This window comes from Panthera pardus, unplaced genomic scaffold (assembly GCF_024362965.1).
Source record: "Panthera pardus isolate Hobbes unplaced genomic scaffold, ASM2436296v1 HiC_scaffold_22, whole genome shotgun sequence".
NCBI classification, from domain to species: Eukaryota; Metazoa; Chordata; class Mammalia; order Carnivora; family Felidae; genus Panthera; species Panthera pardus.
The window spans coordinates 86,320,303-86,341,572 of record NW_026526788.1 but is presented as its reverse complement, the minus strand read 5'-3'; the positions used below and the strand labels follow the sequence as shown (position 1 = coordinate 86,341,572).

The following is a 21,270-nucleotide window of genomic DNA, read 5'->3' as shown; positions in this document are numbered from 1 at the left end:
GCCCCGCACGTGCCGCAGCCTCTCCTGGGCAGCACGGCGCGCGCGCACGGGACGCAGGGGCGACCCCCAGCCCTCAGGCCCGCGCAGCCCAGCCGGCCAGTGGCTTTCCAGCCGCGATCTGGCGTAGGGGCTCGCGGCGCCAAGACCCCGCCGCTAACGGCACAAAACGAAAATGGACCCCCGAAGGTCGCCGTGCGAGGGGACGCTGGGTCCCCGCACAGAGCCGGGAGGGTCGCCTCCACTCGCACCATCCAAACCCTGGCGGCCCGGGGGAAACGGGAAAGTCGTTGCTAACGGAACCGCACCAGGCCCGAGACAGGCGGTCCGTTCGCCCACGCTGGGGTCACGGCTCCAGCAGGCAGCGAGTAACAGTAGCGGCCGCCACTTACGAATCAGTGTGACGCCGCCCAAGAGACTAGAGGCGACAACGGCCAGCGTCTTACTCAGCGCCTGCTCCTCGCAGGCGCGGAGTCCGCAGCGATCTCCCTGAATCCCCCCAGCGGGGCCGTGGGCGGGGGGGCTTTTCGTAGCAGGGGGGACGGCTTGGGCCCCGCGTGTCCCGTGAAGGCGGCGCTACTGCCCGCTGCGCCTCGGGAGCGCACACAGGTCAAGGCCCCGACCGTGGCCCACGCGCCCTGGGTTCGGGGCTCTGAGCCGGCCACGTCGCTCTTCTCCACGAGACAGCAGCGGCACGTGGGCTCGGTCGTGGGGTCCGGGTGGGAGTTCGAGGCTGAGGTGGCCTTCCGGGAAACGCGGGGCCGGGAGGCCCGAACCGTCCGCGCGCCCCAACCCTGCAGAGGGCAGTGCCGCGGGCTGGGAGGGGACAGGGAACTGCCCGCCTGGCAGCGCGCGAGGCCGGCCACCTCGCTTGGGGCCCCCGGCGGGTCTCGCCAACCGCGCCAGCAGAGCAGATTCGCGCTGGCCCCTCGGCGCGCGGGCCACGAGGTCCAGCGTCCTCCACCCGTCCGCGTCACAGGGAACGTCCCCCCCGCCCCGATTGTTCGCGGTGCTCCCCGAAACCTGAGCCCGGGCCGGCGCTCTGGCCGTGTCCCCACGACGGTGCCAACCGGCTCCCCGCGCCCGCACACCTGGGGGCTCTTCGCCGAACGGGACGCACAGAACGTGCCGAGCGGATCCTCAAATCTGCATTCTTTCGAGCGATAAAATATGTTCTCGTATTTTTTCCCGATTCCCCATTAAAACCTTTGCCTAACTAAACTCCCATCCAACGGGATTTATTTCGTCCCGGGGGAGATAAATCAGGGGGCAAATTTACAGCCGGGGAGGCACCTGCCGCGCTAATGGGCCCTTCATGGAGTGCGCGGCCGGCGGGGGCGCGCAGACGGGCGGGGCGCTGGCCAATGGCCGGGCCGCGGGCGCCCGCAGCCAATCAGCGCGCGCGCCGCTCGGGGGCCCCCGCGGTTATCAGCGCGTCCGGCCCGCGCGGCGCCGCTCCGATCGGCCCCGGAGCCGCCGCCGCCGCCGCCGCCGCCGCCGTCGTCCCGCCGCTGCCCCGCCGACCCCGCGGCCGCCGCCCAGCCCCGCGCCGGAGCCGCCGCCCTCGCGCCTCCCCGGGCCGTCGGCGCCCGCGCCCCGAGCGCCCCGCTGCAGCCGGCGCCCCGGGCCGCGCGCGAACTTCCCGGGCCGGCGGGCGCGGGCGGCGGGCGGCGGCGGCGGCGGCGGCGGGGCCCGGATGGGCGCCCGGGCCGGCGGCGGCGGCGCCCATGGACGCTAACCGCCCGGGCGCGTTCGTGCTGAGCAGCGCGCCCCTGGCCGCGCTGCACAACATGGCCGAGATGAAGACGTCGCTGTTCCCGTACGCGCTGCAGGGCCCGGCCGGCTTCAAGGCGCCCGCGCTGGGCGGCCTGGGCGCGCAGCTGCCGCTCGGCACCCCTCACGGCATCAGCGACATCCTGGGGCGGCCGGTGGGCGCGGCGGGCGGCGGCCTCCTGGGCGGCCTGCCCCGTCTCAACGGGCTCGCGTCGTCGGCCGGCGTCTACTTCGGGCCCGCGGCCGTGGCGCGCGGCTACCCCAAGCCGCTGGCCGAGCTGCCGGGGCGCCCGCCCATCTTCTGGCCCGGCGTGGTGCAGGGCTCGCCCTGGAGGGACCCGCGCCTGGCCGGCCCGGGTAGGTGGCGCGCGCGCGCGCGCGCGGGGAGGCGGGGGTCGGGGCGCGGGGCGCGGGGCGCGGGGCGGCCGGCCGAGCTCACCGCCGCCGCCAACCCGCTTTGCAGCCCAGGCCGGCGGGGTCCTGGACAAGGACGGCAAGAAGAAGCACTCGCGGCCGACCTTCTCTGGCCAGCAGATCTTCGCGCTGGAGAAGACCTTCGAGCAGACCAAGTACCTGGCGGGCCCGGAGCGCGCGCGCCTCGCCTACTCCCTGGGCATGACCGAGAGCCAGGTCAAGGTGAGCGGCCGGGAGCGGGGCGGCCTCCCGCGGGCCCCGCTGCGCGGAACGTGGTGGTGGCGGGAGGGGATCCCGGCGCCCGCGTCCGGCGAACGGCGCGCGACCGGCCGCCAGCCCGCGCCCCCCGCCCTGTCCCCCCCCCCCCCAGCCTCCCGCAGCCCCCCCCGGGGGCGCCACTGCCCCGCGGCCGGGCCGAGGAGCTGCCGCCGAGGGCCCTGCGCGTCCACGCGGGCGGCGGGGGTCTCGCCCGGGGAGCCGCCTGACCGCCCCCCAACCCCAACCCCAACCCCCCGCTCCCCGCCGCAGGTGTGGTTCCAGAACCGCCGGACCAAGTGGCGCAAGCGGCACGCGGCGGAGATGGCGTCGGCCAGAAGAAGCAGGACTCGGACGCCGAGAAGCTGAAGGTGGGCGGCTCAGACGCGGAGGACGACGACGTACAACCGGCCCCTGGACCCCAACTCGGACGACGAGAAGATCACGCGGCTGCTCAAGAAGCACAAACCCGCGAACTTGGCGCTGGTCAGCCCGTGCGGCGGCGGCGCGGGGGACGCCTTGTGAGCAAGCAGGGTCGGGGCGGGCCGGCGCCCCTCGCCGCCGCCCGCCCGCGTGTATATATATTTTTACAGAATAAGTTATAAGGCGCGCGCGCGTCCCGGGAGGAATCACTTTGTATAATCAATAAATTATTTAACACGTTCCCGGCGGAGCCGCGGCTCCCGAGGCTGCACGCGTGTGTCTTCCTTCTCGAGAACTCCGTTCTCCGCACGCCCCCCCACCCCACTTCCCCGCCCTGCGGGTCCCCCGGCAGGCCTCGTCCCCGCGGGGCGGGCTGGCGCGGCGGCGGCGGGGGCGCGGTGCGGCCCGGCCTCCCCGCCCCGCCGTGTCCCCCGCGCCCGGGCGGCCGGCAGCTCGCAGCAGCGAGGGGACCGCGAGGGCCCGGCCCCGCGACCCCTCAGCCGCCCCGGGAGAGCCGGAGGAAGGAGCCGCGACGCCAGCGAGCGCCCAGCGGGGCCGGACGGGGACGCGGACGGAGACGCGGCGCGCGCGGGGCGCGGGCGGGCAGGTGTGCGCGCGGCGGCAGGTGCGGGCCCCCTCCGACCCGCGCCGCCACCTGCGCTCGCGAGCGGGCGCGGTCCCCGGGGCTGCGGGGCCGGCTCAGTGGCGGAGGTCTGCGGCAGGTGAGCCCCCCCCCCCCCAACCCGCGCGCGCGTCCTCCTCCTGGGAAAGCCGGGGGCGGGCGAGGGGCCAGGGGCGAGGCCTACGCCGCCGCTGGGCCCCGCGGCTCGGGCCGACCGGTCTGGTCTGGCACATCCGGGAGCGCCTCCGCGGCTAAGCTTTCCGGCCCCCGGAGCCCGCACTCGGAGCGCAGCCCACGAACACGTCGGGTTTTAAACTCTGCACCGGGGCCCCTGCAGCCCCCGGCCCGTAGTCTTCAACCGGCAGAAGCTGCTGTTTGATCCAGACTCGGCGCCGGAGGGCACTCCAAAGCGACCCCGCACAGGGACAGCGAGGCCCGCGGACCGGGCGGCTTTGGGCCCCGAGGGCAGCGGCCCTGGTAGCGGGGGGCCGGCCCGGCCGGCCGCTCGGGGCCGGAGCCGGGGCTCCACGCGGTTGCGTCCTACTGCTCATTAACTGTTGACTTTTAAGTTAAAAATTAAATACAAGTGATGACAGTACGACAACTGTTCTCCCGGCAGGCGTTTTTAAAACGTCAGACAGAAACGTGAAAGGCTGAAGTCGGTCTCTGCCACAGTGGCCGCACCATTTTACAAAAGACCTTTCTTTTGAACCGCTGGCTGGTTTCTCTTTAATGGCGCGGTCTCGAAATCTGCCTCATTTCTGCGAGTGAACTGTTCTCTCAGCTCAAGTTAAGAGCGGAGGAATTTCCAGTTTTCACTTTCGCGGAATGCAGTGCGTTTTTATAATCTCCTTTTCAAAGGCCGAGGGGTAATTGCCATTAGCTACCACCGTCCACGGAAGGGGATTCCCGGATCTCCGCGGGCCGCATCGGAAGGAACAGCCCACAAAGGCTCGCCCTCCGCTACTTAGCATTTCAAAGGAGGGCGGAGAGGGAAGGAAGAAACAAAGCGGACGCGGCACTGTTTTCACCAGGATCAATTTTATTGCTTAGGAACCGGAGCGGTCGTTTCTAAAGGCCCCCACAGTGACCAACAACCGAAACCCCGTGAGACAGAATGGCGTGGGCGGCGGACTGCCGTGTGGCGCGTGGACAGAGCAGAGGGGCCACAGCACTGACACAGACCCCCAACGCGCCTGCGGTCAAGGACAGATTCGGCGAGCGGACACCCGATCACTTGCAAGGGTAGTGATTCACCTAAAGACGAGCATCTGAGGCCTTCACACAGTCCAGGAATTCTGTAGTGTTCTAGAGCAAATCAATAAAACCCACGTTTGTGTTCATCCACAGGCACTGCAATGACCTTTAATGCCGTACTTCGTGCTAGGAGAGAAGTTTGCAGCAGGGCCATCACGTGGGTTGGTTGCAGCTGAGCAGCCGAGGGAACTTACGGTTAATGTTTTTTTATATACAGCCCATGTTAGAAGCGACTTCTACCTGAAGCGGACTAGATATTGTGGTTTTTCATTCCTCCATGATATTATCGTTTATCGTAGGATACTTGGCACCATAGAACAGTAACAAAAGACAGACAGACAGGTTACAAAATTCTTAAAAGGTACACCCGAGCTAGCTACAAACTTCACATTCAGTCCTTAATGTTACACAGAAGAAAAGGCATAGGAGTAAGAATCTGCAAGTGTAGACGTGCCGTGGCGACGTTCGCGCCCGCCGGCCGTACTCTCGGATGCGTCCGCGTGATCTACGCAAAACTGAGCTCCTAGACTCCACTTCTACCTGCTGATAGGACACTCTCGAGCATTCGTACTGGAAAGTGTATTTAGCATAAGTTTTGGTAGGTTTATAAATTATTTTTAAAAAGTATATTTATATATATTTATATATATAAAAATGGAAAGCAGCTGCAGTGTAATTCAAAAACCACGTAACACGGCAGTTAGAGTAAATAACACGGAAAGGGGGGGGGGGGGGCCGGAGCACAGCAGCCACGCTGCCTGAGGCGGCAAAGAGCCGCGCCCGCCGCCACACCCGGGCTCGCCTCCAGCTGGCAGGGGGGTGACGCCGCTGGGCTTTCTACGCCGGAGACGCTCTTCCCACGCTGACAATTGTTAAAAATTGAAACCCTGGAGCCTGAATACAGACTCCCTCTGCTGTCTGTAGAGTTTTGGCAACAGGACGGTGACTTATTACAAAAACCCACTATTTCTACTAAATGTCACACGAACAGACAAGACAGTGAGGTATGTGAGGCTTTTCCGGAACGGTCCGGAGGCTGAAGCGAAGTGTGGGGCCGGCCGTCTAGCGGGTGGCGCTCGGGCGGGTTTGTCGATGCAGCTGTTAGGAGTACGGATTTCACGGACGCGACTTCCACTTGCTCCTCGCGCTACGGGGAGGTCTCGCGAAGGGCCCTCTGCTGTCGCTGCCATCGCTTCCCTGCCGCGGAATGTGTCATTTGTTAAAGGAACAAACACACCAGGAAAAGCTGAGAAAAGGTGAACTCGAGGGAAGGAGTCATATTTACCACACGTCACTGCACGGACACAACACTTGTGCACATGGGCGTGAGGTTTACCTGCCCCGGGCGCGATGCGGAAGGCCAGGAACACGGGCTGCAGCGGAGAAGAGAGGGCGTCAGGACCCCGGCCGCGAGCTGACCCTGACCCCCGACCGCCCCAGCCGCGCCCCCTGGCTTGTGCGCTGGCACCAACGTGAGCCCAGCTGACCCAGAACCGGAGCCGGGCCGGGTGACCGGACGCTGGGGCCACGCGCCTTCGCGTTTTGTCAAGCGGGTATCGCTTCCGGGTGGGGAGAAGCTCACCCACAGACCGCTGGATAAACCCCAACCAGCACGGGAAGGACCGGTGCCGGGGGTCACGGCCCGGAGGCCTTGCGGACAGGACCGAGTGCCAGTCTCTGATTTGGCTGAAGGTGGGACAGGGCCGGCACCGCCCTCGTGAGCCTGCGGGGGCCCTGGCGTGAGGGCCGTCCGCTTTGTACCAAGGTGGCCCCTGCACGCAATTCCTCGTGCCCACAGAGCACTCCCACTCCCACCTGCACTGTGGACGCGGCTCGGCACGAGAAGGCCACTACAGTAGTCCAAGTGCACGCTAGAAGAACGACCCTCAGAAATCACCCGGCTGTAGACGGTATTTTTGTATAAATAGCACAATTCTGTATTTTGTTCTGCCTTCTTAATCCACCTACCTGCCTGCCTGCCTACCTTCTGGTATTTATTACAAGCAAATAAACAGACCAAATGTGGCCTGTGCCGTGGAGGCCGACCGAGGAGAAGCGGCGGCCCGGCCCTGCCGCCGCCCCGCCACCGTCTGCCGATCGGCCGCGCCCCGCCCCGCAGCAAAGGCACATCACCTTGTGGTCTCCCATGCAGACGTTGGGCCCGATGTGGTCGTAGGTGACAACCTTCTCCTCGCTCTCCGACTGGGGAAGCAAACAGAGAGAACCGTGTGGGAGGCAGGAACGGTGGGGCCTCCTTGGGGAGCGCCAGCTACCGCCCCCAGCCCCAGCTCCCTGCATGCAGGTCTCTGGCCGCCCCTCAGAGGGAGAAGCCGGCCAGCACGCAGAAACATTCTGGAAGCCTGGGAGCCCCCCGACCCTCCCTGCTCCTGGACGGGAGTCGGGCCGGGGGCCGCGGCACGTGCCCCTGCCAGAGCCCTTGCTCAACGGCAGTTAGTGCGCCGTGAGCTTTTTTCCCGGGCTGCCCCGCCCCCCCCCCCCGGCACTGGAGCAGCTTATCGGGCTCCGGATGCCCCGTGTACATCTGTTCTGACAGCCTGTTGTATTAACCCGGAACTCGGTTCACAGGACGCAGCCGCCACTGACTCCCCGCTGCTGCACGGGGCACTTTGCACACGCTAATTAAGCGCTGCGTGCACACCGGCTCCCCTCCCTCCTCGCCGGCTCTGCCAGCCCGCGGCCGCCGCCGGTATTTTGGGTGCGACCCTGAGGGTTCGCTGCCGGCCATCAGTCAGCTCCGACTGGACCGGAATTTTACACCCGCAGCCGGAGCGTGTGAGACTATAAAGTTAAAACTGAGTTATCTTTAATGCAGTAGGAGGCTTAAGGTCAGATGTACTTCCCAGCGTGGTCGCCTGCCAGAAAGTATGAACACGTAACCGGCACCGCGGGCGTGAGCACGCCCCATCCTTCACGGGCGGCGCGGCCTTGCGGAAGGAGGGGACATTCATCAAACGCGGCCCGGTAATTTACAACGGCAGCATAAAATTGTGGACTTCCAACCGCGTAATCTCGAGACAGATAAACAAATTGCAGCAACGCGATCATCCCCGCGGATCCCAGCCTGCGCCGCCAGCCCGCCACCTTTCGTGTTTTAGGGCCGGGGAAGCAGAACGGGACATGATGACGAGGTGGCGGAGCGTGGCATGATGGATGAGGCCGAGGGGCTGCTCGCGGTGCGCGTCTGCTCCCGCTGTAAGGCCCGCTGCCGCCGGGCAGCCCCCCGGGAGGGCCGGGGGGGACGTCTGTTGGGGGGGGGACCCTCCCTCCAGCCCCGGCCGCCCCCCCCCCCCCCCTTCCAGGGCCGAGGCATCAAAGCTCGGAGAAGACGTGAGAGAACACAGAAGAGCGGGCAGCCCCTTCCACGGAGCCACGTCAAGCCCGGGCGGCACACCAGAGATGGTGCTCGGCAGCTGCTGCTCCGAGAGTTCGCTGCAAATGCGGTTTCCTTGGTCGTGGTTGTTTTCCCTGTGGACGGCTTGCCCCTTGCCTGTCCCCGAGGCCCCGGGGGCCCCATGCTGATTGCGGCCCTGTGCCCCGCTCACCCCACACGGTCAGGGCCGGCAGGGATGCGATGCCGTGGGCCTCCGTGCGACCGCACACGGCCGTCTCCCGAGCGCCAGAGGGCGGGCACCGCTGCGTCCACAGCCGGGCGCCGGGCAGGCCCCGGGTCTGTGCGCTTGTGGCCCACGTCCCCTGCAGCGTCAGCCAGAAGGCCAGTGGGGGAGGGGCCCCGGGGGGCCAGGGGGCCACAGGCGGGTGCGGGCCTTGCGCACTGCCCGGGGTAGGACTGCCGAGGCCCCCGCCAAGGCAGGCTTGCCCGCGGACCCATCGAAGCCCCTGCCTCCAGCCCAGTCCCCCAGCCGGCTTCCTCTCCACGGGCCAGGCCACTCTGGGCTCGGGGAAGAACATGGAGAGCTGGGCCCTCGAGGAAAAGGGCAGCGGGGGCCCACGGGGTAGGGGGCACTGGGAGGTGTGTGGTGGGGGCGCACGTGGGGGGCTCTGCCCTCCCTGGCCGTGACCCCTGTTGGCCCAGCGCGCTCCCGCGTCCCCCGGGGGAGGACCCAGGGCCCAGCCGAGCGGTCCCGGGGACGGCCCCCACCTAAGATGTGCCCCCGTCTGCTCTGAACACTGGGCCACTGGACCACGGCACGCCCACCTCACCCAGGGTGACGCTTCTTCACTACCGGGTGGACAAAACCAGTGCAGGACTGGATCCTTCTGAAAACACTCTTTTTGTATTGGAATGTGGACACGGAAGATTCTGGAAAATCAGGAGGCCACAGGAAGCCCAAACGTCCCAACACCCAGTGCGGTGTGCCACCTCCTGAATGTCGCCCGTCCGTCTTCGCCCTATCGAGCCCAGATGTGAATCAGGCTCGTGATTCACAACTCAGGAAGATAACGGCAGACGTCTCCACCACACTTTGCAGCCTACGCGCTCTCTCGTGGACCAGAGCACATTTAGTTCCCCAGGATACAATCAACCGCGATGATTTTTAAAGCGCTGACGACCACGTGTGCCCGTCTCGGGTTCAGAAAGGTACGGGATGTCGCAGGGGCCCCTGAGGCCTGAGCGCTGGGTCTGACGCCAGGACTCGTCCCGGGTCTCCCCCGCGTGGCTGGTCCCGGGGCGGCTCTGGCACTCACCTTCAGAATCAGCTCCCTGGCGGACGGAGACATGAGGACGCGGTCGCACCACGCGGGGCACCGCGTGTTCATGTACTGCCTGCCCTGGCCGGAGTCCTCGCTGTACGGGTAGCTGGGGGGACACAAAGGCACCCGGTCAGCCGCCGGCTCCGGCCCCTCCTCCCACCGTCCTCCGCGTCCCCCGGGGAGGGCCCTGTGGGCTGCCCGTGCACGTGGGATGGCCAGCGCTATGCAGGGAAGGAATGCACGGTGAGAAGTTTCCAGAACACAAGGCCAAACTTGCAATTTCAGTCCTCACTGGAATCTTGGCTGTAATGGGATCTTGGGACAAGCCTTTCCTTTACAGAAATGGAATCCCCTGTTCACCTGTGGTTTTGGCTCCGTACGTGGCCTAGGGCACACGGAAGACCTACACAGGGAAAACCACGCCCCCGCCCCACGTCCCACTGGGAGACGTGCCCCCTTCCCCACCTGCACACCACGGGCCAGCAGCTGTCTCCTCGCCGCAGTGGGACCCCCGCCAGACGCCCGTCATGCCTTGGGAAGCCGGGCCCGACCACACACGCTGCCCCCACACCTGCTCCAGCACGGCACCGCGTCTCCAAGGGTGCCCGGTGCCCGGGCCACAGGGTCATCGCCGTGGTTGCGCACGGGTCTGTGCCCGGTTCTCCCCTTCTCACCCACTGACCTGGCTCAGCCCCCAGGGACGGAGCCGCCACCGCTGACCCACCCGCAGGCAGGCGACACGCCCGCGGGCGGCAAACAGTGGGGTGCCGCCAGCTGACACGCGCGGTCATCCTGGGGACGCCCGGCTGCCTCCTGCATCCAGAACCCTCCGGGGCAGTCCTGCCCGTGGGCCCCGTGCAGCCGCCTCGGTGCCCCTACAGTGGCCAGCCCACCCCCAGCGGGCGTCCTGTCCGGGAAGGACTGAATCATCGGTGGACAGACTGGCTGTGCTGTGTGGGTGCCCTCGGCGTGGGCTGTCTGCACGGCCTTCAGGAGGGTCTCAGACCCTCCCTCGTGGAACAATTGTTCAGGTGAATCCCAAACCACCCGCGGCTTCTTCTCCTGTTGCTTTGAGCTCCGAGAGCGGGACGCGGGTGGCCTTCTGGGCTGCTCCCGAGGTGGCCCCTGGTCTTTGGAGGACCCTGGCCCCTTTCCCTCTGCTCCGTGGCCTCCAGACCCGAGTCAGGCCTGTACCTTGACCATCAGGCTTCTGGACGTGTGCCTGCCCTGAGCCAGTGGCTCCCGGCCGCACGGGGCCCCCACACTTGGACCACAGAGGGGCCTCGGGCCCCAGCCCCTCAGGGAATTACCGCTTCCCTCGATTAAGGACTCAAAGCAGCAAATGCAGTTAAAACCTACACGACGGAAAGAGGACCAGCCACTCCTATGTCCTACTTGTCACAACGTCCTCGTGAAGAACCCAGACGCCAGCTGCCCCCCAGCCTCCTCGGCAGGACAAGCGTGGACGAGTGTGCTCCTGGCTGGGCCGGGGCCACGGACGAGCGACATCGCCTGGCACACGCCAGCCCGCCTGGGTGCTGGGGGGGGCTCGCCGAGGCCGGGTGGCGGGCTCTGTCCGGGAACACGCCCGAATGAAGAGCCAGTGGCTGGGGCGGTGGCGCCCGTGGGCAGGGGCCAGGCAGTCCGAGCCACCGGCCGCCCCCGGCACCCCTCCTGGGCGGGCTCTGCCACCAGCGTTCCGCCCAACAGCTGGGTGTTGGCACGGTTCCTGCCCACTTCTTTTTCTTTGTAGCTTTGTTTCTTTCCTTCTCTTTTCCAGGAGTTTCAGTAACAGCTGGTATTTTTGAAACCAAATGTTTGGGGGACGCTCTTATCCTCTTGGGGCTGGTGCACTGCACTGGCCGTGATGGGCGCGCGTCTGTACCTTTTCTTCCGGTAACGCGCTGGGGGGTCTGCGATCGCTCACACGGCGGGGCTGACTTGGCAGGCAGGGGTCCCAGGAGAGGCTTCTGTCCCCGCAGCCTCCCTGAGGGCGCACCCCCGCCCCTCCACCCCCACGGTGTGTGGAACGTACCGGAACGTGCCAGTCTGGCTGCGGTGTACTCCCGTTTCCTCCTGAGCCTGGCGTCCCCACCCGCGTTGGCCCCGTGGATTCGGCTGGCGGACACAGCCGGGCTTTGTGCCCTCCCGGCCGTGTTGTCCGGCTCGGGGCCCGCGGCGACTCCACCCGCCCGCCCAGCCGCGGCAAAGGGGCCGCTACCCACATCCTGAGGAAAGGAGCTCGAGGGGCAGGGAGGGAGGGAGGCCGAGTCCTCGAGGACAGGTGGACGATTGTTAGCTCTACCACACGCTGCCAACAGATACGGGCGGCTCTGCCTCTCCGTGGGGGCGAGGGCAGGGCGCCGGTCCTGGTCCCCACCCTGCCACGGTTTGCTTTCAGATAAGCGTGTGCACACGGCCGGCACCGAATTAGTCACTGTCGGCTCTGGAGGTGCTCAGGCCGCGGACAGGCGGCATCGGGCCAGGAGCCCTGCACTCCGTCCACCGTCTGGGCAGCGCGTCAGGCAGCGGAGGAAGGACCCGACCCTGCCCGGGCCCCGCCCCCCCCAGCCCGTCTGGACCAGCACCGGCACTGTTCTGGCTTGCTGCCCCTGGTCCCAGGAGTGGCTGGGCCCCCTCTCAGGGGTCAGGGGCCACAGGGTACGGCCCCTGGGCTGTGGGGAGGAGGGCAGTGCCCCCAAGAGCAGGACACCTCTTGGGACCAACCTCTTTCTCCTTTGGACTCCCCTATAGTCACATTGGACTGTGGTGGCCGGGTCCTGCTCGAGCACGGTGGGGTCGGGCCTGAGGCTCCCCTTTGGGCACATACATTTTAGGGCCGAGGCGCGAGCTTCGCCGCCGCTCTGGGCCTTTCTGGCTCTTCTCTGGGGCTCGTCCCAGCGCCGCTGTGTGAGTCGTGACCACCTGTCAGGTCCCACCGTGCACAGGCGCCCTGCTGACAGATTTGTGTCCTGGCACAAACCCGGGCCTGCGGTGCAAACACTGGGCTTGGGCCCTGGGGTGTGTCCACGTGTGTGGGCGCTGTGCGCAGCCCTAGACGAGACCCGAAGACCGTCAGGGGTCTGCAAAGGGGTTTCCTGTAGCGTCGGTGGCATCGGGCGTAGCTGAGCGTCCAGGGTCGTGTCTGAGTGTGTGGAATTCATCCAGCTTCCGTCCGGACTTTGTCTCAGCATTTAAGCCGGGCCACCACAGCCACCGGCTGCCCTCGCGGCTGTCCCCACCCCGGACCTTTGCCCCTGGCCAGCGGGCTTGCTCTAGTCCAGCAACTCGGCATGTTGTCCTCTGGAAACTCGGGGCAGAGCCGTGTCGACCCCCGACCCCCAGCTCAGTGGCAGCGTGTTCCCGGACAGAGCCCGCCACCTGGCCTCGGCGAGCCCCCCCCAGCACCCAGGCGGGCTGGCGTGTGCCAGGCGATGTCGCTCGTCCGTGGCCCCGGCCCAGCCAGGAGCACACTCGTCCACGCTTGTCCTGCCGAGGAGGCTGGGGGGCAGCTGGCGTCTGGGTTCTTCACGAGGACGTTGTGACAAGTAGGACACAGGAGTGGCTGGTCCTCTCTCCGTCGTGTAGGTTTTACCTGCATTTGCTGCTTTGAGTCCTTAATCGAGGGAAGCGGTAATTCTCTGAGGGGCTGGGGCCCGAGGCCCCTCTGTGGTCCAAGTGTGGGGGCCCCGTGCGGCCGGGAGCCACTGGCTCAGGGCAGGCACACGTCCAGAAGCCTGATGGTCAAGGTACAGGCCTGACTCGGGTCTGGAGGCCACGGTGCCTGCCGGTGCCCACCCCACGCATCTCCGTGGACCACATCCAACCTGGGCCCAGAGACCCGCTGGACAGACGGACGTCCTGGCTCCTTCCCAGCCGCCAGGCCTGGCAGATGGCACCTCCTCGTCCTAACTGCACAACGTCACACAGATCGTTATGGATGAGAATCTACAGGTGGTTAAACTTTAAATCAGGCCCGGGAAGAAGTCTGAAAAGAGCATCTTTGTCCTTAATTTAAAATTAAATGCATCCGTTAAGATAGACAACCCCTCCGCTGGCCTGAAGCGGTGAGTTTAGCTCTGTTACATACGTTTCTTTTTTCTTTTTTTCTTAAAGCTACAATTTGATCTTATTCTGTAATTAATTCCTTCAGGAAAAACCTCTCCTTCCGGCCGTGGGGAGTTGGCCTCCGGGAAGGTATGGTCGTGTTTCTTCCCACTGCTTCCTCCGAAAAAGTAAATCACTTTGCAAACGTCTCAGGGGCAGACCCAGGTCACGTTTTCCTGTTCTCTCAATCAGCTTTATAGTAAAGTGTCACCCGCACTGGGAAGGGCCCACACGTCCCCACGCGTCCCCCCGCACGACCCCTCATCTGGGGGGAGCCCTGCCGGCCCTCCGGCCACTGCCTGCAAAGTCAGGGGTCGTGACCCCAGCAACGCCAACCAGTCACGTCTCCGGGTCCTGCACCACGCCTGGCGTCCGGCCTCAACGCGTGCCACGATTGGAGATTTGTGTGCAGAGAGCGGTCTGGAGCCAGTCGCTGACATGTGGAGCTTTGCTTCAGTAGCGAGTATCCATCCCGCCACCGGTGGGCACTTGGGCTACTCCTGGTTTCTGGCTTGTCCTCAGGGGTGGCGTGTGGGCCCCGGGGGGTCCCCGAGACCCTTCGGGGAGCGTCTGTAAGGTAAAACCGCCTTCACGATCGCCCTAGGATGCCATCCGGCCTTCTCATGGTGCTGACGTTGCGCTGACGGGCGGGTGGCGTTCCTCAGTGTGGCTTCTGTGCGGCGGCCCCACGCTGAGAACCACGCGTGGTTACTCTCCCGGCTCTCCAGACCGCGAGGCGGGATGTTTCGAGACGCGGTGGGACGAGATGCGACAGACAGGTTTCTGCCACGTGGCTGTTTCAGATCATTGTCATGGAACGGCTTTTTTGTTTTTGCTTTTGTTTTTGCTAGAAAGGCATAAAGACTGTTGTCGCTCAGACACGGGCATCAGACAGGAGTTTTCTCAAGAGGCCACGAAACGAGCCATTTTTCCTCTCCAGGAAAACATCCGAGAGAATTTTTGCCAGTGAGAAAATTCAAGCTCTCAAGCAGAACCCAGGAGTTTGGAGAACTGGTATCGGCCCCACGTGCCTGGCAGTGCGCCACGGGACACAGTGCTCTGCTCTGTGGCCCTGAGGCCACGTGGCAAGGAACACGCCGTCTCACACCTGCCAACATCTGGGACGTCTGCACAACGTGGCACCCCAGGGGCTCCGAAGGACCAACCTGTGACGTCCCCAGTCGTGCACGTGGGCGGCCCCCTCCCACGGCAAAGAGCCGGCGGCTCACGGATGTGGTTTCAGCTCCACTCCGCTGCCGGAGGGATGTTGACAGACCCGCGGACGCACCGTCCGGCAGGATGGGACTTCGTCGGGCTGGGCGCTGCCCCGGGCCTGGTGGGGGTGGCGGGCGCCATCGCACAGCCCAGGGTGGGGCTGGAGGGCCCCCGTGGTCCCTCTGCCTGCCCCCCCACCCCCCGGGGTGAGCGGCACACTGCCTCTCGACCACCGCCCACGGCCGGTCACTGCTGTGGTGGCCCCAGGGAAGGTGCTATGCGAGCTGTGCCTTCGTGGAGAAGGACTGGAGAGTCTGTAAATGTCTGAATATCAGCACCTTTTCCAGCAAAGCGACGGCATTAAGTTCCAATCCGTTAGGACTGAAGTTGTGTTAGTCCGTGGAGAACGCTAACAAGCATCTTCGTGAAGAACCCCCTCTCTCTCGTCGCGAGGCCCGGCTGCCGATGAGACGCCTGTGGGGCTCGCGGGTGCACGGCCAAGCTGGCACCCCGCACCGCCACCCGCCCGCCACCCGGGGCCCTGGGGAGCCACCCCCGGAGCACGTCCTGCTCGGCACGGCGCTGCGGGAGGGCCAGAAACTGTGTGACCCGCGTGCCGGGCACTCACCACCTGGATAAAGGGCAGAGAGTACAGATACATTCTGGAAACCAGCCAGAGGCCACGGGAACGGATGTTCAGGGTTTGCGCTCACGCACTGGCACGGGCACATGCCCTCAGATGCCGCCACGGTTCCCTGGTTCTGACGGACCGAAGCACACACGGGCCTCCCTGAGACCAACGACCTGACAGCCCCGGCTGCCCGGGCCCAGTCTTCACAGCCTTCCAGCAAGTACCGAGAGCAACAGCGAGTCCTGGAGATACCCGAGAGCCGTGTGGGGGGATGAGAACACACAGCCTCGGAGACACAGGCAGTGCTTTGTCCGGACCTCCCGGCCGACCCGGAGCAGCCTGGGAAGTGAAAAGCGATGTTCACAAACTATACGTGTGTTGGGTAAAACCCTCCGGGCTGTGGGAAGGAACTGGCGTGGCACTTTGTGGTCAGTGAGGGGTCTCCGTGTACAAGCCTGCCCTGCCCAGGCCACGAGGACAAAGGCAGAAGGTGGGGACCCTTTCCCTTCCGGGAACATCTTCACGGGACCCAGCCAACATCTGCAAACAGAAACCTCTGTCGGAGGGAACGAGCGTGGGGAACCCGAGCTGGGCATCCTTCGGTCCAGAACCCGTGTCCCGCGCTTCCCGAGGGGACCGGCCTCCACCAGAGCCCCCTCCCAGCAGGACAGCCGCCCTGTGGGTGGGGAGTGGCAGCTGGCGGGGGGGTGCCTCGAGCTCACCCCCCACCCCCAGGCACCCCGGCACTGGAGAACGACAGTCCCCACTGAGACGGGGGCCCCATGGTCCAGCCTCAGACCCCCGTGCTGGGGACGGAGTTCCTGCCTCCTTCCCCACAGGGCGATGTCGTGTCCCTGGTCGGGCGGTGCCGGGAGTGTGGGACAAGAAGGAGCTGGACGAGAGGGCGGGACGCTTCAGGCCTGCCAATCTTCCGGAAGGCTCTGGCCCCAGAACAGGTGCTTCTGCGTTCAGGACTCAGCCAGCAGCGCTGCCTCTCCCCAGGCGGGGACAGGACAGCCGTGTCACCGAGCTCCTTCCTGCAGGCAGCACTCTGGGGCCTTCTCACCCTCTGCTCCAAGAGGGGACAAAGGACCGTGCGCGAGGAAACCACTCCGGGTCAGAAGCCCCCAGCCGCTTCCAGCCGCGAGACTGCTCCATGCTGGTGGCTGTTCACAGTCCAGACACGCGCACCCACACCCAGGAGACAGCCCCCCACGCTCACACCCCCACGCTCCCCGCCCGGGCAATGCACACTCTGCATATGCATCTTGCACGTGAATACACGCCCACAGTACACTCATGCACACACGATGTACAACACAGCCTGCCTCATGCACACCCACCCCCTCGGACGTGCACACGCCACATACAGGCCCCTGGGTACACGCACCCGTGCACATGTGCACACCCAGCTCACACCCAACACCCACCTATACAAGACACACGCACACACCCAGACACACATCCCTAAACACATACGTGCGCACATACGAGCACGCGTGTGTACGAACCCCAGATCCACCCTCCGTGTACATACACCGCCCCCCATGCACACACGTGCACACACATCCACGCGTCTGTGGATGCTACGCACATGCACAGTAACCTACATTCTGCACACACACTCCCATACCTACACACGTGCACACACGTGCGCTCTTACCTAAGTAACGCCCACCTGCACACAATCTTCTGTTCACACCCCCACGTGTGCATGTCTGTGCCCGCTGCAGCCCACGCGGGCAATCGCCCATACACAGCTGCGCGTGAGCTCACACCCCACCGTGTGCACACACCCACACGCACGCACACACACGCACACGCAGCATGCCTGAGACCACTTATCGTACAGGAGAGTCAGAATTTACCTGGCGGACATCAAACCTTACAGCCACCGTCCCCGACCACTGCCCGTTCTCTCCCCAGACTTTACGGGGGCTCGTGCCCTTCCCACATGGTACAGCAGCTCCAAACCCCACACGGGGAGCCCTGGTCACACACGTGGTTTCAAAAATACGGAGGAGCTGAAGGAGGAGGGGCCGTGTGTCTTGGGCAGTGGGGGAGGGGGGCAACGTGGCGCGTGACCCAGGCAGGGGGGAGGGGGATGACCCCGGGATCGGGGGAGGGGTGGACGATGGGGCAGCGGCGGGAGGGCGCCCTGGGCAGCATGGGGACCGGCCTTAAGAGCACTGGGTCGGTCTGTGCCAGAGCAGGTGCGGGGACTGCACTCAGATCACCAGCGTTTCAGACCCGGAGCTGGGCTCTGACGTTCCAGAGCTGCCGATTTCTTTAGAAAAAACCCTTTCACCTCTCTTGTCCCACACGCCCATCTTGGGACACCACTGTGTTACTTCCTAATTAAAGGAAATCGACCTGTAATCGATCACTTAATAACTTAATCGACCAGCCAAGCAGCCCCTGCGCCTGTGAAGCCAGCACCGGTAGGACATCAGGTGTCCCCTCCTTTGTCACAGCTCCTGTCTCTAGCCAGAGCGAGCTCTCTGCCCCTAAGGGCTCAGGGGCCCCGCAGGCCGCCCTGGAGCCCAGGACACCACCTGCAGTGAGTGCCTTCTCAGGCATGTTCACAGGTGCCAGGCTGGGGCAGGGACGCCGTCCTCCTCCCACACGTCATGGACCCTGCCGAGGGCAGGGTGAACCCGTCCCGTGTGCACAGCCCCCCCTCCCCAGGCCCTGGTGAACAACGACCAGCACCCACGGGCGGCCCTTTGAAGTTCCTCCCACGTGGCACGAGATCACCCCCCTTCTCCTGTCCAGGGGCGACAGAGGCCCCAGACGAGCGGGCTGCCGGGCGGCGGCCACTTTCCGGGGGGAGGCCCGTGCCCGCCCTGCCAGGAGCCGCCAGCCCAGGACCCCACTGTCCTATGTGGCCACGTGGGGGCTGACGTCCTTCCAAAGTCTTGCCGTGTCTGCGGGGTGGCCAGGCGGGCATCTCTGCTGCTCCCCACCAGGGCACTGGCCACGAGGCCCTGTGAGCTCTGCACTCGGGAGAAACTCGAGAAGCAGACGCCAGCTCTAGGTGGCCGTGTCCACAAGGCCGTGGCCTCTGCCCCAGGTGCCCCCAGGCCTCCTCCCTCCTCGCCAGCTCAACAAAGCCTGGAGAGAGACCCCGGAGGTTGTTCAAAACAGGGGGCACTCGGGGGGGCCTGGCCTACCACACCCGGGACGAGGCAGCGTGACAAACCCTAAGAATCTTGTCAGGTCTCAGGTACGTCTGGAAGGACATCTGACCGCACGTCGCTATACCCGTGAGGGGTCGGGGCCGTGAGGAGACGTGCTTGGTCAGCACCCACCTGGGAACCGCCGGGGCACCAACCAGGACCCAGTCCCTGCCTCTCTGGTCCCCTGGAACTCCCGCCGTGGCCCTCTCGGCCGGAGCCTGGGCCCCGAGGTCAGAGGGGCACCTGCCCATGCCCTCGAGCCGCAGGAAGTCACTCGTCCAGTGGTCTGTGGGGCCCCCTTCCGGCCTCCACACGTGTGACTGAACTGTGGCGCGGGGGAGGGAGGCCCCTCACAGACGCACGAAGGGCCGTCTGGTTTTCGAGCTCGTTCCGGGAGCAGAGCTGTTAGGTCTGGTGATACTCCCCCCGCACCCCCCCACCCCCCGTTACAAACTTTCCGGAAAGTGCCAGGGATCTAAAAGCAGAGAGAGGGAGGGGAGGAGTCTGGGGACAGGGTCTCCATGTCTTGAGGGTGCCCTCCCCCCAGGATGCCTGGCCCACCCTCTGCTGGCCTCTCTTTGCCCCACGCCCTCTGAAGCCTGGGTGCCTGTGTGGGCCGTGCCCCTCACGAGGGGATAGGGTGTCGTCGCTGTAGACCGCGAGATTCCGTAAACATCGGAGTAAAACCCGGCGAAAGCTTCTCTGCCCGAGAAAGAGAAAAACAGCCAAAAACTCACCCAACACACGACGTTGTGGAAAACCCTGATGATCCCAGAAAGACCCAGAACCCAGAGCAGCTGCTGGGGGCCCCCAGTGTGCCAGTCTGAGAAGGCAATATTTTGCATACTTAAAAACATCTTTTTGTTAAGGGAAGCTAGCAGAAGCTAACAAGCTCTTCTTGTTCTCAGCTGGCTGCTGTCTTCGGGCTGTGTAAGGGCAGGCGAGGGCCTGGCGCGCAGGGAGAAGGGTTACCTGCTCGTCCGGCAAGCGGGTGCTCCTTACCTGGGAGGGAACGAGATGTCCAGTTCATACAGTCTGTCCTTAAAAACAGACAGCTCTTTGTCAAATTCTAAGAGCTAAAGAAAAGAAACAGAAAAACATAAGGTCACTTTGCTGTGCCGCACCGGCGGGGGGTGGGGGTGGGGGTCGGTCCGCTGCAGGGAGCCACGGAACGCGCGGGAAACACGCCTGGCGGACCGACTGGACCTGTGCGGGGAGCCCTGCCGACAGCCGCCCATTGGTGTCCCCGGAGAGGCCACGGGTGCCCAGGAGGCCCTTCTCAAAACCACGAGGGGCAGCAGACAGCACAGCCACAGGCCACGGCGGCGGCCCGCAGGGCGGACACAGCTCTTTGTTTTGCCCGAGCTAAGTCACGGAGCAAGCCACGTGGACCTCGCACGGGAGTGTGATTAAAAATGGCCACAGGGCGCCGGGGTGGCTCAGCCGGTTAAGCGTCCGACTCGATTCCAGCTCAGGTCACGATCTCACGATTCCCGAGACTGAGCTCCGTGTCGGGTTCTGTGCGGACGGTGCGGAGCCTGCTTGGAATTCTCTCTCTCTGTCTCTCTGTCTCTCTCTCCCCCTCTCTCTGCCCCTCCCCTGCTCACTCTGTCTCTCTCAAAATAAATAAATGTTAAAAAAAATGTCTGTTAAAAAAGAACGGCCGAGTCAGCACAGCGGGGGGACCCCAAGAGCACACGTGGGCGGGGAGCACGATTCCTGCTTGCGGAGGAGAGAGTCCTGCCCCGCAGACTCCTCGGAACCAAAGCCCGCCCTCCCCCGGGGAGGCAGGGGTGCCACCAGTGGCGTCCAGCCACGCTGGCTGTGCCAAGGCTGCACTGCCCACAGCTTCCGGACGTGCGCGTAAGTCGCGTCCCCACGCAGCCCGGCCCCAGCCTGAGCACCCGCGCCCGGTGCTCTCCTCGCGTAGGCCAGAGGGCGACACCCGGACGGAGCTGTCGTGGGGCTGTGGGGTGGGAGGGTAACCAGTCCCCTTGCACACACGCTTGACCGCACCGCACACACGTTCCTGCTGAAGCCTGCACGCTCACAGACACCTGCCTCAGACCCCGCCTGGGGAGGCTCGGATGCCGGGGGTCGGGGGCCCGGATCCCCCGGGAGCCACTCGCGAGCCCACATCCACCGAGCATGACCCTGCTCAGCGAGGCCCCAACGGGCATGGGCTGAGGGCCCCCGGGGGGAGGGGAGGCACAGGGAGGCGGGCGGAGGACCACGTGGGGAGGGGAAGCTTGTGGGAGGCCACGGCGGCTTGGCTTCCGGGGCACCACACGGCCTTGCTGCCCCCACATCAGGGGGAAACTCTAGCTCCTCTTCCAGAGTGGGCTCCAGGCCAAGCCGCTTCCGGAAAGTTCCTGAGTCGGGTCCTCAGTGGAGCCGGGGATAGAGGAAGTCTTCAGGGAGAGAGAGACACTCCCTGGGGCCTGGACAGGGCCTGCACTTACACACACGTTTACACGTACGTCTGTGCTGGTAGACACACTCATATTTACACACGCACACGCACACGACTATAGTGTGTGGCTCCTGTAGGTCACCCTGGCGCTTGAGTTCTTGGCCTTCCCGGGTCAGAGGCAGGCCCCGCGTGCGGGGGGCACGGGGGCGCTGAGGGTGGCTGCTGGCTTCATGCAGGTCCCGTGTGCAAGGGAGAGGAGCCAGCCTACCCGAGGCCACGAGCCGGGGTTCCGGAAAGGACCCGTGCGTCC

The 21,270-nt window shown here is 65.2% G+C and overlaps 2 protein-coding genes across 6 annotated transcripts in view; one reads left to right on the top strand and one right to left on the bottom strand.

Annotated features, from left to right (window-relative positions):
- The first annotated feature begins 1,471 nt into the window (after window positions 1-1,471).
- On the top strand, window positions 1,472-3,133 carry NKX6-2 (NK6 homeobox 2). Its single transcript, XM_053910175.1, is given in 5 exon segments — window positions 1,472-2,127; window positions 2,234-2,406; window positions 2,713-2,773; window positions 2,776-2,839; window positions 2,841-3,133. Coding segments are annotated over 5 exon segments (825 nt in total). The 5' UTR covers window positions 1,472-1,724; the 3' UTR covers window positions 2,965-3,133.
- A 1,373-nt stretch (window positions 3,134-4,506) lies between these two features.
- INPP5A (inositol polyphosphate-5-phosphatase A) overlaps window positions 4,507-21,270 on the bottom strand; it is a 172,934-nt gene continuing 156,170 nt past the window's right edge. For 3 of the 5 annotated variants that reach the window (XM_053910094.1, XM_019432221.2, XM_053910093.1), the window contains 5 exons: window positions 19,550-19,623; window positions 9,410-9,521; window positions 6,875-6,943; window positions 6,027-6,114; window positions 4,507-5,938 (listed from right to left, as the gene is read on the bottom strand). In XM_053910094.1, the coding sequence (XP_053766069.1) occupies window positions 5,889-5,938; window positions 6,027-6,114; window positions 6,875-6,943; window positions 9,410-9,521; window positions 19,550-19,623 (393 nt within the window). In that variant the 3' untranslated portion in view covers window positions 4,507-5,888. Of the gene's footprint in view, window positions 5,939-6,026; window positions 6,115-6,874; window positions 6,944-8,975; window positions 9,113-9,409; window positions 9,522-19,549; window positions 19,624-21,270 lie in introns of those variants that run through there. The other 2 variants (XM_019432220.2, XM_019432222.2) reach the window with 2 other exon arrangements.